Source organism: Zootoca vivipara, chromosome 13, assembly GCF_965207765.1.
Source record: "Zootoca vivipara chromosome 13, rZooViv2.hap1.1, whole genome shotgun sequence".
In the NCBI taxonomy this organism is placed as follows: Eukaryota; Metazoa; Chordata; class Lepidosauria; order Squamata; family Lacertidae; genus Zootoca; species Zootoca vivipara.
In genome coordinates, this window is record NC_142596.1 from 40,501,120 (window position 1) to 40,519,843 (window position 18,724).

The following is an 18,724-nucleotide window of genomic DNA, read 5'->3' on the forward strand; positions in this document are numbered from 1 at the left end:
ATTTCATTGTAGTGTTTGTAATTTGTTTTTGTGTATACCTTGTGTGTTTTGTTGTTGTTGTATGTTTCATTTTGCAAAATCAATAAATATATATTTTTTTAAAAAGGCTGTTGTAAAGATGACGGTGGCTGCCATTATTTGCAATTGCATTTATTCTTCTGTGCCGTGCTTTTTTTCTTGTAGATTGGTGACCTAAAGGAGTGCTAACGTCATTGCAAGGTTTAATTCTTCTGCCATGAAAACTTTACTGAAATCACAGATTCTCAGATCGTTCTGGATACTTCGACTGCATCACCGATGGTTCCACAGGCACAACAGGTTCCTTGGCTCTCCCATTTTTGCTCAGTATGAAGCTCAAAGCCAAGGAAAGCAGCAGCTACCGGAGTATTTTAACTTTGCAAGTGACGTATTGGATAAATGGTCACAGATCGAGAAGGTAGAATTTATTTTCCTTCTAGAGATGAAGTGGCTCCTTCTAAATTAATACAGTGGTACCTCTACTTATGAATTTAATGCGTTCCAAACACACATTTGTAAGTAAAAAAAAAATGTAAGTCAAATCCCATAGGAATGCATTGGGAGAAAAAAATCATAAGTCGAAGCAACCCTATCTAAAAATTCGTAAGTAGAAAAAAATCCTATCTAAACCGCATCCAAGATGGCGGACGGAGCTCCATTCGTAAGTAGAAACATTCATAAGTAGAGTTATTCGTAAGTAGAGGTACCACTGTATCTGATTGTGTCCTTTTTTGAAAAGCAGTTAACAGGTGTGGGTGTGGGTATATATATATGTATATAATGTAGAAATATATATACACACACATATGATGCTTTGATGCCAACTTACTTCTAAATAGCGAGCACCTCCAAACCATCAGAAATTTGTGGCAGGGTTTCAAGCATATACAACAAAATTTGTTGTTGTTTAGTCGTTTAGTCGTGTCTGACTCTTCATGACCCCATGAACCATAGCACGCCAGGCACTCCTGTCTTCCACTGCCGCCTGCAGTTTGGTCAAACTCATGTTCGTAGCTTCGAGAACACTGTCCAACCATCTCATCCTCTGTCGTCCCCTTCTCCTTGTGCCCTCAATCTTTCCCAACATCAGGGTCTTTTCCAGAGAGTCTTCTCTTCTCACGAGGTGGCCAAAGTATTAGAGCCTCAGCTTCAGGATCTGTCCTTCCAGTGAGCACTCAGGGCTGATTTCCTTCAGAATGGATAGGTTTGATCTTCTAGCAGTCCATGGGACTCTCAAGAGTCTCATTAAAGTGGATTAAAACACTCTATCATCCCAGCACAACAAATCTACTTTTAAAAAGTATTGAACCTTTTGCGGTTAAGAAAATTACAGAGGAATGCATTAAAAATTGTGGAGTGAGCAAATGATTAATGAACAAATGTATAAACACCCCACAGAGAAATCAGGTTTAATGACGCTCTTTGGTGTACAAACCCACCCCCACCAGATTGGAAGATATGTTGAGTAAAGACCAGATCTAACCTCCACATAAGCTTTATGTAAGCAAATAAGGATGAAGGCACAATTAACAGGCTGCCTGGAGGAGCCCAGTAATAAGTCTCATCCACACACCCTCCAAGCCTGATCTGGAATTGACCCTGTCATCACATACCCCTCAACTGTCCTGCTTAAATCAGGACATCTCATTTTGGGGGGCTGTGCTCGCGCATGAGGACACGGTACCCTAAAACACGAGAGCACAGGACCTAAAAATGCAAGAGATCACAGTGCCCAGAAACACACATTTCAAAAAAAACCACAACAGTCAGCCCTTAGGCTGAAAAAAGGACCCCCACCCCTGCTAAATCAGGTCTATAAACCAAACAAACTTTTTCCTTTTCTTTTAACACATCTGCCTTTATTTTGTAGGATGGGAAAAGACCTTCCAACCCAGCACTATGGTGGATAAATGGAAGAGGGGGTGAAGTAAGGTGGAGCTTTGAGGAGCTGGGATTCCTGTCCAGGAAAGTGGCCAATATACTCTCCAACCAATGTGGGCTATGCAGAGGAGACAGAGTTTTGGTCATCCTGCCCCGAATCCCGGAATGGTGGTTGGTGACCGTGGCTTGCATAAGAACAGGTCAGTCTAGCAGCTACAGAACCAGGAGGCCACAAATTCCCCATCCTTGAAATACAGCCTTTCTTGGAACTGTCTTGAACTACAACTTCCAGCATCCCCAGCCAAAACTTCCAATGGTCAAGGATGATGGGAGTTGTAGTGCAAGACATCCGGAGGGCATCATGTTGGGGGGACAGCTCTTGGTGGCCACCCACAAGTTGAAACAATAAAGCAAGTGTGAGCAATTTCTGGCCCTCCAGATGTTACTAAACTACAACTCCCATCTACCCTAGCAAGAAGGGTCAATGGCCAGGCATGATTGGAGTTGTAGTTTAGTAACATTTGGTGGGCCAATGGTTCCCCCACACCTGCCATAAAATGGTGGTCAGGAGACTCCATGCCAGGCACCCCCAAACTGCGGCCCTCCAGATGTTTTGGCCTACAACTCCCATGACCCCTAGCTAACAGGACCAGTGGTCAGGAGTGATGGGAACTGTAGTCCAAAACATCTGGAGGGCTGAAGTTTGGGGGTGCCTGCTCCATGCCATGGGCCAGATTAGACCCACCAGGCCTCTCCATTTGGCCCAGAAGCATCCGAGTCTCCGAAACGCCTACAACACAGATCCACCTGTCCTTAAAAAGAACATTGCTCTTCTCGTAGGAATCGTCCTTATCCCTGGAACATCCCAGTTAACAGCAAAAGACATTCAGTACAGACTTCAGGCATCGAAGGCCAAGTGTATCATCACCACGGACGCTTTGGCCCCTGCAGTGGATTCCATTGCAGGCAGCTGCAACTTCCTGCAAACCAAACTGGTTGTATCTGAAGGCAAAAGGGGTGGGTGGCTGAATTTCAATGAACTCTGCAAGTGAGTATCCCTCATTGTGCTTCATCCAACAACCCAGGGGTGGAGAACCTTCAGGGCCAGGGGACCAAAGGCAGCCCTCCAAGCCTCTCTGGTTAGCCCTTAAGACTTTCCTCAGGCCATAGCCATTTTCCAGGCATACATTCTCTCAGTGCTTTTTTCCCCTAGGAAAAAAAATGGTGCTGGTACTCACCATAAAGTTGTTTAAAAAGTGCCACACTTTTTAACAACGAAAAAGAGGTACCAGTACTACGTACCCTTGAGTACCCCTAGAGGAAAAATCCATGGCTTTCTCTCCCCAGACCACCCCCTCCCAGGCCCTGCTTTGCAGCCTCCTCAGGTGCTTTTGCCTGGCTGGAATGCGCCCCTGAGCTCTGTTAAGGCTTCTTGCCTAGATAGAGGCTAAATTTGGGTATGTGGTTGTGGGTGGAAAGTGGCCTCTTGCACTTGCGATTGGAGCTACTTTAACTATTTTGGCTTTCCATGTTACACAGAGAGGCTCCCGATAGCCATGCTTGCGTGAGAACAAAGATCCATGATCCAATGGTCATTTACTTCACCAGTGGGACGACAGGAGCTCCAAAGATGGCCGAGCATTCCCAAGGGAGTCTTGGATTCCGGCCCATCGCCAACAAAAGGTATCAAATAGAGCCGGAGCAAAAATGTACTGAGAAAAGGTCTTGAGATTTTCTATTTCTCCTCACCAAAGAAGGTTCCTTTGCAACATTTTCTCCATATATTATCCACCATTTTGTGAGGCAGCTTCCATTTCCCATCAGCCCCTACTCCACAATTCCCCAGAAATGCATTGTGAGGGATACAAAATGGCGGCCAGGCTACCAACACAGTTGTTGCTGCTGCCAACACTAATACTGAGACCCACCGCTGAGAAACTCATGAAGAACCTCTCTCTCCCACTCATCCCTAGCCAATCTTCCCTCGTTTTCTCTTGGCACAAGTTCAGGGTCCAGCATTATAGAGTCAGGCAAGGCAAGGCAGGGCAAAGTCCAGTTTTCAGTAAGACAGAGGAGGGTCAAGCAAGGCAAAGGTGAAGTCCAGCTTATGGTGAAGCAAGGCAACTTGGTAAGTTAAAGTGCAGCAAAGTAAGATAGGCATTTGGGAATGCAGAACAGCCTTGTGGAGCAGTGAAGGCAGAGGTCATAGCTGCCAAGTTTTCCCTTTTCTCACGAGGAAGCCTATTCAGCATAATGGAATTTCCCTTAAAAAAAGGGAGAACTTGGCAGCTATGGCAGAGGTGCGTTCATGCTATTCATGAAAGTGAATGCAGCGAAACACCAGGCACAATTACTGGGCGGTACCTGATCAGCATTAATCTAAGGAGGGGCTCCTTGGGGTTTAAATAAGGGGGCAGAGACCCTAGTAGATCAGGGTTGCAAACTTTGAAGGGTACTGTCAGAGGGTCGTCGTGGCTACTCTAGAGTAACTCCACCTGAGTCCAGTTTGTCTTCAAAGACGTTCATTGTGCTATTTATTTACAGTGTAGAGACAGCTTAAAACATGACCTCTCGTCCTGAATCAGAATCCGGCAATGGCGTACGTCTGTTCCTACGCCAGCAAAGTAGGCGGGGCACCCCAAAACGCTGCCCCCTTGACCTGCGTTGCGGCACTCTCCTTACTTCTTGCGCCGGAAGGAGCGATGCCCTTTCAGCTTCCTCCCTGAGCGGCCGGTGCCCTGACTCTCCAACATCCCTGAGCACCTGTCTGCATCCCTCTGCGCCCCCCCCCGAGCTTTCCCATTGTTCCTCCCTCTGATTTCTCTCCTCCTCCGAGTCCCTCCCTCCCCCCTCTGGCTGCTTCAGAACCACTGGTGCTCTCTGTACTTGACGAGGTGGAGGTCAGGATGATGGGGGCTGGCTCCCTGTAGGGAGTCACCCTTACAGGTACAAATGTATTTAATAAATAAATTTAAAATAATAATACCAAACAGTACAATGCCAGCCGCTGAGCATAATCTTCAAGGCCCTTGTTGCGTGCTTGAATTGCCTGTTCCCATTTTCTTTCCTCTGTTTTATCAGATACTGGCTGGAGTTGACCCCTGCTGACATTATGTGGTCCACTGCAGATACAGGATGGGTAGTGGCTTCTCTGGGATCTGTTTTTGAACCATGGGTTTTGGGTTCCTGCGTCTTCATACATAGCCTGCAGCAAATAGAATCAACAATTATCCTGAATGTAAGATTCCTGCTCCTGTCTCTTCAAACATTCTACCTGATTTTTCTCTATAATGGCAGCTAGTCAGTGGCTATTACATTAGAAGTGGAGGAGATGTAATGAGACTGATTGTTTCTTAACATTATTTTTGACTAATTTCTATTGTCTCTGAGCCTGTGGAATAGGTTGGGATTTATGCCCACTGAAGGTTAAGCAGAGGGACGCGGGTGGCGCTGTGGGTTAAACCACAGCGCCTAGGGCTTGCCGATCAGAAGGTCAGCGGTTCAAATCCTCGCAATGGGGTGAGCTCCCGTTGCTCGGTCCCAGCTCCTGCCAACCTAGCAGTTCGAAAGCACGCCAAAGGGCAAGCAGATAAATGGGTACCGCTACAGTGGGAAGGTAAACGGTGTTTCCGTGTGCTGCTCTGGTTCGCCAGAAGCAACTTAGTCATGCTGGCCACATGACCTGGAAGCTGCACACTGGCTCCCTCGGCCAATAATGCAAGATGAGCGCCGCAACCACAGAGTCGGTCATGACTGGACCTAATGGTCAGGGGTCCCTTTATCCTTTAAGGTTAATCAGACCACAATTGCTCTTGTTTTACTTAGGGGTGCAGGAGAATGTTTGTCCTGGGGGATTAGGGATAAATTCAAAATAAATTCAGTTTGCATTTCAAGATAAACATACCTAATTCACACTTTCTGAAACAATATGAGAGCCGAAACATGAGAGCCTTCTTCAGATATCTGAAGGACTGTCACATGGAAGATGGAGCAAGCTTGTTTTCTGCTACATGCGGCTCTCTCAGTCTGGCCTTTGGCATTCTCCCCAAACTACAACCCTCACTAGCCTTGCATTGTACTCTCCTTGGGTGTTTCAGTCCGGATAGACTGTGTCTTTGAACTCTGATAATGCTTTTCGTTTGGAGACTAGAGAGTGTGTAGAACTAAGCCCTCTGTTCAAGGGTAAAATTAACATTGGTTGCTCCGCCCACTTCCCCTCAGGCCCCGCCCACCATGGGCATGTGGCCCTCAAAAGGTCGCCAAGAAGAGAGTGTGACCCTCATCCTGAAAAAAGTTTCCCACTCCCCTAGTTTAGCATTACTGTGCATCAGCCAATTTGTGAGAGAAACCAAGACAGTTAATATAAAACTCAGTTGATTAAGACATTGGGTTGGATCAGATTGTGTTGTTCTTGTACAACCTTTGCCTTTTTTTTATGTGCTAGACTCTGTCCCGGTTTCCCATCACCGCCATGATGGGTGCTCCAACCTTGTTCCGCATGTTGGCACAGAGCGATCTCACCAGGTACCTTGAAGAAATCCTTTCAAAATACGATCGTTTCAGAATGGATTTCCTGCATGTGTCCATACTGTGATGTCAGTCATGTTATTGAAGCTCTAGTTTGAAATACAAACCTTGGCATCTTGCCCTGCTTGTTTCCAATACCAGACAAATGTTACATTCCAAGAATTGCAATTGTGATTTGAGAGGAAGAGAAGAACTTTTACTTCTTCTTCTGGTATCTGGAGTGGTAGCAGCAGAATGGATGTGGTTATTGCTCTTTCCCCTTGGTGGTGTCTTGAACACTGCTACAGCGGCGCCTTGGGCACTAGGGAGCCTGGGAAATGTGTTTTTCCCAAGGCACCCGATAGCTTCAGTTTAGACCTCCCAGACACTTGTGCCCCTACCATAACAGTATTCAGGGTGCCGAGAGAGAGAGGAAGAGGGAGGAAGATCTTCCGGCCTGGCACTACCATGGTCACAACTGCCTTTGCTAAGTCAGGTAAATGACAAACAGGAAGTGCAAAGGTTGATTGATATGGTTTGGAAGGCTTACATGGGTTGGATAAGGACCCAGTTGTGTTCCTAATGATGTCAAGAGGAGCAAAACAGGCCAATCTGGATTCCAAATGAAGAGTACACATTCTCATGGCTCAGGATGGAGACACACAACTATATTTAGATACTGATGCAGTGATCCTTTTTTCCAGTGGCCTGAAGGTGTGCTAAGACCACATTTCACCATAGTTTTAATACCATAAAAGCAGTATCTGGGGCACCGGGAAGCTTGGGAAATGTCCTTTTCCTAGGGTGCCCAATAACTTCTGTACAACATGTTCTGGGTACTCAGAAGGGGCTCTCTAGAATGTGCCTATCTAAGCCTGCCCACTAGATGCCAATGCTTGCACCAGCCACACACCTGGACAACACATATGTTGGGCATAGCTGTCAAGTTTTCCCTTTTCTCACAAGGAAGCCTATTCAGCATAAGGGAATTTCCCTTTAAAAAGGGGATAACTTGACAGCTATGATGTTGGGGTCTATGGGGGTGGGGTGAGCCAGCTGTGCTCTAGAGATACCCCCTTCACCTTTTCCTTACCCACAGCCACCAAATGACTGAATAGAGTTCATGTTCTTTCCCCATTGAGTGTAACTCCCAACAACCTGCCAGGCCTTGTTGATGACCCCCTCCTTGAACTGTGCATTTCTAAGATGCTACATAAAATGCCCACCTTCGTCGCCAGTGAAATATACTCGGAGTCCTGTAGTGTCTTCATGCTCTTTATTGCAGCTTGTAAAACAGTGAATGAAATGCCCCATAAACCTCAGGCTTTTATATACATTATTTACACAATGAGTCCCGTCTGACTGGCTGGTTCTGCTTCCCTCCTGGAGCCTGATTGGTCTTCTCCTGCAAGCCAATCAGTTGTTGCATTCTAGGATCCTACTTGCCTATTGTTCTAGGACCCAAGCTTAGTACATCACAGGGGTCTCTTATTTTGTTCACCCACATCCAGTTATAAGTTCATGAGTCTGCAGTACTGCTTAAGTGGAGGGGAACCTCTGAATCCTGAAGTGATGGAGCAGTGGAAGAACATGACGGGACTCCACATCTTCGATCTCTATGGACAGACAGAAACGGTAGGTGCTCCTGTTTATTCTTATGCTTTCAATGATCTTTTAGGGGACCTCAAACACATGGGCCAAGGTGGATGCCAAGCCTTGCTATCTGGCCCTCAGGATTCTCCTCATATCATATCCCTCCCCAGCCACACCCCCTCTCCTCCCTTCACTGACCCCCTGCTTTGCACCCCCATTTAGTGTTTCCACTGGGTAATTAAATAGTTGTCATTGAACTCACATAAATGCTTCTTCCTTGCCTAAAAGGAGGATTGAGGGTTTTGTGAGTATCTGTCAGCTTCCCCCCCCCCCCTGCACCTGCAGCTCAGGTTCTGGGCCAAGTTGATTGCCTTTAAGCACCACCAATTTGCCTCCCGAGAAAGGGGTTTCTGTTGAAGCAAAAAAGGGCAGGTTAAAAAGAGTAGTGACGTCTTTTGGGTTCAGGCCCAACTTCTGCATCTGGTTCAAACAAAGGCAGTTACACCCCCTGCTATTTATTGAAACCTAGGGCAAATCTACACTCATGATTTATAACGTTAAGGAAGTGTTAAGGAAGGATTATCATAACATATTTGGACATGCTACGTTTTGCTTGTGACGTTAATAATGCGTTATTAAAATGAGACACCATAGGGCGCTGCAGAGTAACCAGGAACCGGGCAGTAGGGAAACTGCTTTGTTATGAAGGAAACAAGATAAGGAAGGTGGTTTGTTTTTGTTTTTTTAGTAGTATGCCCTGTGACGTTTTAGAACAATATATCTAATAGGTTAGTGTAGACCTGAACCTAGTCAAACGTTGTAAAGCTACAGAAACTTGGGAATATGCCATTTGAAATCCTTGCGCATCATTTCAGTGTAAACATGCAGAAGATCAAGATGCAAAGATATCAAAAGCTGTTGGGGAAATGCCATATAGTCCCTTTCTAAGCAATATGTAACAATCTTCTTTTAAACAGGGTATGATTTGTGCAGTTAAAAAAGGGATGAAAATTAAACCCGGTTCAATGGGAAAGGCATGTGCACCATATCAAATCGAGGTGAGTGGTTCCTTTTTTCTTTTTTTTTAGCTCCTATCCATTTTTAAATGACAGCCAGTGAAGGCTGGTCCATTAGGGGAAATGGGGCACTGCACTACCAACGTCAGTCCACGTTCAGCCAACACCCTCCCCCCACAGCTGCCTATCTGCCTACTTACAACCAGTCTCGGGGTGGCCCCAGCTGCCAGCTTCCCCCTTCCTCCTTAGTCTCAGTGTTGCTCTTGTAAAACTCAACAGGGAAGAAGATGGAGACAAAACTAGAATTAGTTCACTTTGCCAGTCATTTGGTTCTACCTACTGCTGGCCTCCTTGCTTTCTGCCACACTAATCCAAATGGGCACCAGCCGAAACCACAGAGTACAGCTGTCGTGACACACCAAAATAGAGGACGCTTGATGCTGTGGTCTAAACCACTGAGCCTCTTGGGCTTGCCAATCAGAAGGTCAGCGGTTCGAATTCCCATGACGGAGTGAGCTCCCATTGCTCTGTCCCAGCTTCTGCCAACCTAACAATTCAAAAGCACGCGAGTGCAAGTAGATAAATAGGTACCACTGCGGCAGGAAGGTAAATGGCATTTCCATGCACTCTGGCTTCCGTCACAGTGTTCCGCTGCACCAGAAACGGTTTAGTCCCGCTGACCACATGACCCGGAAAGCTGTCAGTGGACAAACGCCAGCTCCCTCGGCTTGAAAGTGAGATGAGCGCCGCAACTCCATAGTTGCCTTCTTTGACTGATCTTAACCGTCCAGGGGTACTTTACCTTTACCTTTCCTTTTCTCTTCTTCTAGATCATAGATGAAGAAGCAAATGTTCTGCCACCTGGGAAAGAAGGAGAAATAGGCATCAGAGTGAAGCCCCAAAGACCCCTTGGTTTCTTCTCTCACTATGTAGTAAGAAGCCTTCTGGAGAACTCCATTGATTTTTGTGTGGCATATGAAGAGACACCATAATTAGAAAGGCTGGGTGAATCCACAAAGCTTTGTTCCCCTTGGTTCAACTCAGGTTTATTCTGTATTTTCATCACTACCGCCCCAGAATCAGGGGGGAAGTTCCCAAGCGAAATTTGGAAGGAGTTGTGTCTTTATTTACATATAAAATAATATTCATATACCATCCATCCAAATAAAATATCAAAACAGTGGACGGCATGCTTTGTATATGTCTGTCTAATACAGCATAAAGGCAATTCAAAAGAAACATTAAAGTGACTGTCTTATCTTGAGAAAATTGCATAGGCCTGTTGGCATCAAAAGATCTTCAACAGCAATTAGCAGTAGCAGAGAGATTAGATTCAGGTTTCATTTGAAGCGGAATTTGTCAAATCTGCCCTTTCCAATATATATGTATGTGTGTGATATACACCTGTCCTTCAAAATTTGCACTACTCAGAGTTTCGTTAGCATTTTTTCTTTACTTATTTTTAAATTTGTATACCAACCTTCATCTGTAGATCGAGTGGCTCACAGCATAAAAATGCAAGATAAAAACACAAACTACATAATAAAAAGAAGAACAAAACAAAATAATGACCCCTCTCCCTCCAAGCCCCTCCCACAAACACATTAAAAAGGATATAAGGTATTAGTAATGCTATTTTTCTAGACAAAGAGGTACTGTAACTCACTATGAACCGTGTTCTCTTAGAATGGCAATGATGCCCGCCTGAGAGGTGCCGGAACTGAGTTCCAGTGAGTTCCGGCTGAAAAAAGCCCCAAATGTTAGTCAGCCACATGCCTGGCTGAAGATATGCTGTGCAGTTTGCCAACCAACCAATATTACATGAATGCATATATTAGGGGACACTGTGCATGAAAACAAACATACTGATGAAACACATAAAAAGGCATTGTGTTTGGCTTAACCACAATTCCATCTTCTCATTGAACTCTGGGAACTGTAGTTCTGTGAGGGGAATAGGGAATAGGGACCTCCTAACCTTCTCTCAGCACCCTTAACAATCCGGAGTTCCCAGTCACTGTAGAGACAATACTAGACTAAATGGACCAATGTTCTGATTCGGGGTAAGGCAACTTCCGATGCTCCTATAACTGCAGCCCTGGGGCAAAATGTTCCTGTGGTTCATTCCCCCTTTCTGAACTGTTTTCATTAGGATAACCCAGAGAAAACAGCTGCAACAGAACGAGGGGATTTTTATGTGACTGGGGACAGAGGAGTGATGGATAAAGATAGATACGTTTGGTTTATCGGGAGAGCTGACGATATCATCAATTCTTCAGGGTTGGTTTGTTCTCTCCCTTTCCTGATTTTTGCGTGCTTCTGTAGCTCTTTGAACCTGGATACTTCAGGATCCCCAAACCATCTTGCGTTGGCACGAACAAGATTCTAATCAGCCAGTGCTCTGTAGCAGCCGGTTGTGTGGCAATGCCCCTCCCTCCACATGAAATAAGACACAAGACACAGTGAATAAATTTAAGTGGGCGAAAAGGCCACAACTTTATTGGTTACGAATGATGAGCGGTATTGGCTTAGGCATTGGAACCTAACCGGCTATATCCGACTGTAACGCGTGTGTTGCAGTCTGGGAGAAATTAACCACCAGAAAGGAACCCGGTGGTGTACATCTACTGGAACACCTCCTGTGGCCACCGTTGGGGGGTGCCATAAGGCCCTGTCCTCCGCAGGCTCAGGACAAAGCTACCGCCCCCGGAATCCCTTTAACGGAATTACTTCTCCAATTTCTGGACAGAGGATGACGCAAACTGCCCCCCCTTCTTCTTTTATGCAAATTTCCAATGCCTAACCGCAAAACCAAGTTGTGACGAATTGCTATGAGGTAGGTGAAAAAACCAGCTTGGCTAGCCCCAAGTGGAAAAAGTCCTACCAGGCCCCCCGGCCAACCAAGGCGACCAACAGAAGTCCATAGCAGCGTCAGCCTAACCTGCCTAGCCTACAGGGTGGGTGGGCGGGTGATCCATTCGGGTTGGGTGCTGGGGCAAGAAAGGCTGAGTTCCCGCCTCCAGCCAGTTTAAAAGATGCTAAGCCCTGCCTCCCGGCCAACCCTAATGGCTGGCCGGGGTCTGACGGAGGCGGGAACTCCCTCCTCGCGAGGGGGCTGCTCTCAGCCCCCATCGCGAGAGTTCATTCGGGGCAAGCCCACAACACCACCTCCGTGGAGATGTGAAAGTGGCTATATTGGACGAAGATCCGGGAGACCTTCAACCAGTCATAGACTTTCAGGCTGATCTACCTCACAGGGTTGTTGTGAAGCTAACATGCAGAGGGGTGAAGGACACTTTGAGCCCCTCAGAGGAGAGTTAAAGGGGATGCTATGATTATCTAGATTGGTAGCAGTTGTTATTCAGCGGTTCCCTGTCTGTGGTTTATTGTTTTCTGCAACGTATGCTAGTTTTCAACTGTTAGCTGTAAGCTTCTTTATACGTCAGATGTCTGTGTTTTCACCCCAAGTTCCAACAAATGCAACTAATATACTCCTCATGTGCAAAATAGACATTATTCAGGTTAAGAGACATTTCCGTGCCGGGCATCTTCCCCCCTACAATTTCCCCAGTGTTCATAGTTGCTTTGTTGTTATTATGTCAATTTATTAGGTATCGCATTGGACCATTTGAAATAGAAAGTGCCCTTTTGGAACATCCAGCAGTAGCAGAAGCCGCAGCCGTCAGCAGCCCAGACCCACTTAGAGGAGAGGTAACAATTGCAGAAAGAGCATCTGTCCAGCAGGGCTGGGGAACCTGTGGCTTTCCAGGTTTCACTGGACTGCAACTCCCATAATCCCAGGCTATTGGTCATGCTGCCTGGGGCTAAGAGAGCTAGTATGCTGCAGTGGTTAGAGTTGTATAGTGCTCAGACTAAATCCTGGGAGACCAGGGTTCAAACCTGCCAGTCACACAGCCATGAAGATCACCGGGTGCTCTTGGGGCCTGTCACTGCTGCTCAGTTTAACGTACCTCACAGGGTTGGTCGATAAATATTTTATTTATAAAACAAGTATGTTTCCAAGCACAATTCAAAGTGTTGGTGCTGACCTTTAAAACCCCAATCTGCCTTGGCCCTGTATACCTGAAGGAGCATCTCCACCCCCATCGTCCAGTCCAGACACTGAGGTCCAGTTCCGAGGGCTTTCTGGCAGTTTTCTCACTGCAGGTAGTGAAGCTACAGGGAACCAGGCACAGGGTCTTCTTGGTAGTGACACCCACCCTGTGGAATGCCCTTCCACCCAATGCCAAGGAGATAAGTAACTGTATGACTTTTAGAAGATATCTGAAGGCAGCCCTGGACAGGGAAGTTTTTAGTGGTTGATGTTTTATTGCGTTTTTTAATATTTTGTTGGGAGCTGCCTAGAGTGGCTGGGGCAACCCAGTCAGATGGGTGATATGCTGTTGTTGTTGTTGTTGTTGTTGTTGTTAAGAGCCCTGTCTGGAACAGGCCAATAGTCCACCTAACCCCTCATCCTGTTATCCCAGTGCCATCTGTGGGATGCTCACATGCAGGACATACCAAATATTTGAGGAGAGGAGGCTTTCTAGGGTTCGTGCAGAGTGTGTGGCAGGGGTGTTGGTGACTAGAGTGAACAGGAGCACAGCCCCTATTTGTGTGTGAGAGAGAGGGGGGGAGATTGTCTTTGCTTATATGCCAACTCTGCCTTTTAGGTGGTGAAGGCATTTGTGGTCCTGTCCCCAGCCTACACACTCCGAGACAAGGCAAAATTAACACTCCAGTTGCAGGAGCACGTCAAGAAAGTTACTGCTCCATACAAATATCCAAGGAAGGCAAGTATAACCAGGGAATATAGAGATGTTTAGAGACAGTGGTGCCGGAGAGAGCGGTGTTGTAAGCTCTTAAGTTCCTCTTTTATTTATTTTTAATCACGATTTAAATGATTCATATATATATATATATATATATATATATATATATATATATACACACACACACACACATAACATACCCCTCCCCCCAAAAAGAGATATGAAAGGAGGTCACTTTTCTATACCATAATGATGCCTCTGATCTTTCAAGAAATGAAGGCACACCAGTTACTTTGGAATCTAATCAACTAGTAATTATCATTAGTCTTTGATTTGACTTCTAATTTTCCTCATGATTACTATGTTCCCCAATCTTGTTAACCACTTCTTAATTACTGGGATTGAAAAGGCTCCTCCTTTCATACTTTTAAACTTACTTTCCCAACAGTAAAATGTCTGAGCCTCACCAAACATTTAAAACACTTTTACGCCACTAGCAATCTTGGCTTCCCCCCAAATATATTGGGAAGTGTAGTTTGTTAAGGGTTCTGAGCTGCAATGCCCAGAGTGGTTTAACAGTCAACCCCTTTTCCCAGGAACTCTGGGAATTTATCTCTGAGAGAGAAATAGGGGTGTCCAAGAACCCTTAACAAACTACAGCTCCCAATAATCTTTAGGGAGGAGAGTGCTTAATGTTAAAGTGGTACAATAGTGCCTTAAATGTACATGGCTTGATAAAGAATGCTGTGTTATTAAATACATCGTAATAAGAACAACTCTAGTTGGGACACCCACTGTCACTAGTAACAGATGCCCATTCCCCTAATCTGGATGCTGAATTCCACACCCTCCTTGAAAAGCTCAGAGAAGTAACCCATATTCACCATTCATGAACAAGTCCATAAATGTCAGAGGCTAACTAAATTCAGCCCTGTTTGCAACACTCATCAACTGATAGATGCACTGATCTCAGAGCCCATGCCTCTGCAAACAGATTGCTCAGAAATAACAGCCCCCCACCTGTAATCCGAAGCGGTGCATTTTTTCTAGACCAGGTGCAGTGAACCTTTGGCCCTCCAGGTGCTGCTGAACTACAACTGCCTTCATCCTACTGCCTGTAAAGGCCAGCCCACATATAGACTGTCATTATTCTCAGCAGACACCCCACCTGCATTTCACACTATGCTAAACAGCCGTAGCTGTTGTATATAAGGAAGTCACTCTATGGGTTGATTTTCCATGCTTCCTTTCTTGCTGTTGTTCTTGTTTTGCTAGATGGAGTTTGTCCAGGAGCTGCCGAAGACAATCACAGGGAAAATCAGACGGAATGAGTTGAGAAACAAAGAATGGGGGCGAGTTTAACACAATGGGGGAGATTGCACCACTACCGAGTTTCCTTGAACACCATGGACGTTACTCAAGGCTTGTTGATATTGGGATGACCCAACTCTTGGCTGGACTTGGACCATCCGGATTAGAGGCTGTAGGGATGATAAACAATGTAAGGGCTGTACCATTACTATGCAGAGATATCCATGGACTTTAAATATCCCTTGTTAAGTGCCACCCACTCTTCCACGCAGTGACAAGTCTGAGACAGCAACCCGAGATTTAAGTGGATGGGAGAGACCTCAGGAGATTTTGAAATACTCGCTTTATTTACAAATTTTCAAGAAGAGCACAGTGGAAGCAAATGGACATCTACTTCAAGCAGTACAACTTTAACGTACTGGGATCTTTAGTTAAAGGGTGGTATATAAATTGAATAGAAATAATAAAGAAATAAACAATGATTGCTTGCCACATACAAATCAGAAGGAAAGCTCAATAAATAGCCAACATTGCCTAACAAACTTTGTGCAAATAAAGGTGACCTTGAACTCTGAGAATGGCTCTTTGTTGTTTGGGTGGAGAGCCACCTGCAGCTGTGGACAGAAACTAGCCTACTGTACAAAGGTAAAATCTATATTCAATGTTCCAGTCACTTTTGCCTATGGCCCTGCCCACTGTTGGCATGGCCTTCATAAGGTTTGCCTTATGAAGAGTGAAAGGTGAATTAAGTCATGTCATGGAGTGGCTGGATGCAAAGGACGGGTGGGAGGCACCAGCTAGGGAATGCCAAGAAAAACCCCAGGGGAAGCATGCTCACTACCAAGAGACTGGTGATAGGATGGTGGTGAGTGATCAGAGGGAGAAGAGGGAGCCGGCCAGGAGGAGGAGGGGTCAGAAGCCGGAGAGGTAACATGATTTAGTGAGCAGGAAGAGACTGTGGCAGAGAGCAGCCCAGAATCAGTGGCAGAAGAGGAGGCTGGTGAGAAGGAGGGGCCAAGAGGCAGAGATGAGTCGGGCTGCTGAAGAAGCCAGGGAGTCTCCCCTTCCTGCTGCAACCACCTCTCCTCCCCCATGGACTCCCAGAACATAAAGAGGAATGAAGAGGGCAGAGCAAAGAGAGATAAGACGAAGGAGCCATAGGCTGCTGAGGAAGCCATCTTAGAGAGCAGTGGGAAGGCAGGGACCTTCAGTCCTCACAACTGGGGCCTCATTGGGACAAGACCTACTAGGAAGAGTTGCTGTGAACACTAGACCTGTGCTGTTTTGGTTTCTTTGAAGAAAGAGTTAACTTCACTGGCACCGGGGATTTTATTGCTGACATGCTCCAGTCTCCAGCTCAGCGGCGGAGCTTCATGCTCCGCCACCGGGGGCAGAGAGCAGGCACACTGCCCCCAGTGACGTGGCACGCATTCTGGAGGCAGGGGGTGGCCCTGTTTTGGGGCGGGGCGTGCCACGCGCAGTGACGTGGCGCACATTTTGGGGGTGGGGCGCACCGTGCACAGTGACGTAGCAGCGTGCTTTGGGGCGGGGCGCACGTTTTGGGGCGGGGTGTGTGCAGGGGCGGGATGTGCATTTTGGGGTGGGGCGGGGAGCAGCGATGGTGCCCCTGGGATCACGTCACTCGGGGCGCACCGCCCCCACCGCCCCTATCTTCCTACGCCCCTGCTCCAGCTGGTAACAAATAACAGCAGCAATTACAGAAGCTGCTGGGTCCAAGCCCTAGCATCTCCTGGTAGGGCTGGGAGAGACTCTCTGCCTGGATTTCTGGAGAGCTGCTGCCTATCAGTGTGGGTAGTACGAGCTGGGTGGAGCAATGGTCTGGCTCAGTTAAATGTAGCTTCTGCTGTCCCTATGAAGCTCACTAACAAGACTTGAAGTTAACAGCCCTCTGAGTGGCGCCATCTGTGTAGAAAGGTTGCCACTTTAATTACCCATGGCTTTCCCCCACAGAATTCTGGGAGCTTTAGCTTTTTAAGGGTATGGAGAGTAGTTTTAGTAGGCCCCTATTCCCATCTGTGAGCTACAATTCCCATAGTTCAACCATGAAGAGGGATTGGTTGTTAAACCACTCTGGGAACTGTAGTTCTGGGTGGGAAATCAGGGCCTCCTAAGAACTCTCCTCGCTCCTCGAATTCTTTGGAGGAAGCCATGACTGTTTAAAGTAGGCCATAGTGCTTCGAATGTCTGGTGTGAATGAAGCCTAAGTCCAGGTGGTGGACAGTCTGCCAACAATGGGAAAAGGTGATAACTGTGCTGGTGCCACTTCTAATGGTGAGCACAACCCTGAGAAAATGGTGGAGAATTTCTATGGAGTCTCCCCATCACAATTTCCCTGCCAACAAATAAGGTGAGGAACTTCAAGAGTCCATTTGCATGCAGCCTTCAATTTATCTACAAACGAACCTGAACTTTAGACACAAGGCTGTTCCGAACCTTAACACTGAGGTTAACATGAAACTGACAAGTTCAAATCAGTGCGAGGTGGCAGCTGAGTTCGAAGGAGGATTGATTAACTTGGACGAGGCTCTGTTCTGCAGACCTCTGCAAGTTTTTGTATTACAAATGGATGACCAAGTAAAACTAGCGGATCAAAAGCGAGGGACGTTGAGCAATCCCATGCCACTGGCTGGTCCTATCCAACTTTCTGGCTACATTTATGTCCACCTCTAGTTCCATTCAGTTCATGATTTGAGTCCTACCCTCCAGAACAGGAGAAAACTTAATCCATCTTCCATGTGACAACCTTTTAAATAATGGAAGATGGCTCTCAGATCTCCTCTCAGCCTCCTCTTTTCCAGGCTTAACACACCCAACTCCCTCAACTGTTACTCACAATGCTTGCTTTCCAGACCCTTGGTCAACTTGGTTGCCTTCCTCTTAAAGCTTGTCAATATCCTTCTTAAATTGTACCCAGAACTGGACACAGGACTCCAGGTGTGGTCTGGCCAAGGCAGAATAGAGCTGGACTATTATTATTTGAGATCTAAACAGAACCCCAAGCCAGTAATCTAACTGTTCCATTTTGGGACAATTTAAGTTTTTGAGTTGCTTTCAACGGCTGCCTCATGCAGAGTACATTGCAAGTTTGCAACAACCCAATCTGGAAGTTCCCAGAGCATGTAAATAATGTCACAATAGCCTGCATTTCAGTTCACATTTTTTTGTTTTGGGAAGTGTGGATTTGGTAATTAACTTTCAAATACAAACTGAGCTGAACCTCTTCTTCATTACTAATGAAAATAGTACAAAATGTTGAAAAGCTCTGTGACCTCCTTCAAAAGGAAACCAGCACCCCAGAACTGATCACCACTTGAAGAATTAGGGCAAGCCCAGCAAGATCTTTAAGGAGAGGCCACCGTTTCTACCTTTCAAAGTCAAGGAAAGAGTAATGCCATCTCTGGATTTGCTAAGCCTCTCTACTCCATTTTCCCTTATCCAACCTGCATTCCCCAATGACTTTTGAAAAGAAGAAAAAAGGTGTATCCTACATTTCAGCATAACTTAATTTGAGGGAAAGGACAGGGGCCCTTTTGCAAATAGGTGGCGATCTAGTCAAACATTAACTTTTGACTTACACCAGATTACAAAAAATAATAATAATCAAGT

At 46.1% G+C, this 18,724-nt stretch overlaps 1 protein-coding gene across 1 annotated transcript; it reads left to right on the forward strand.

The window, feature by feature from the left end:
• The first annotated feature begins 176 nt into the window (after window positions 1–176).
• Window positions 177–15,670, forward strand: LOC118092732 (acyl-coenzyme A synthetase ACSM4, mitochondrial-like). Its single transcript, XM_035131191.3, has 13 exons — window positions 177–436; window positions 1,889–2,099; window positions 2,740–2,947; window positions 3,439–3,582; window positions 4,981–5,137; window positions 6,344–6,423; window positions 7,917–8,040; window positions 8,976–9,056; window positions 9,845–9,946; window positions 11,167–11,294; window positions 12,626–12,725; window positions 13,688–13,807; window positions 15,062–15,670. Exons 1-13 carry the CDS (start codon window positions 236–238, stop codon window positions 15,146–15,148), a joined length of 1,743 nt encoding a protein of 580 aa, XP_034987082.3. The 5' UTR covers window positions 177–235; the 3' UTR covers window positions 15,149–15,670.
• Window positions 15,671–18,724: the final 3,054 nt, after the last annotated feature.

Bases quoted from the DNA above. Each gene is read 5' to 3' on its own strand.
- LOC118092732 (XM_035131191.3), top strand. From the start codon at position 236: ATGAAAACTTTACTGAAATCACAGATTCTCAGATCGTTCTGGATACTT. The intron at 2,100-2,739 runs GTCAGTCTAGCA...CTCTTCTCGTAG, and splicing joins CGTGGCTTGCATAAGAACAG to GAATCGTCCTTATCCCTGGA. The intron at 12,726-13,687 runs GTAACAATTGCA...TCTGCCTTTTAG, and splicing joins CAGACCCACTTAGAGGAGAG to GTGGTGAAGGCATTTGTGGT.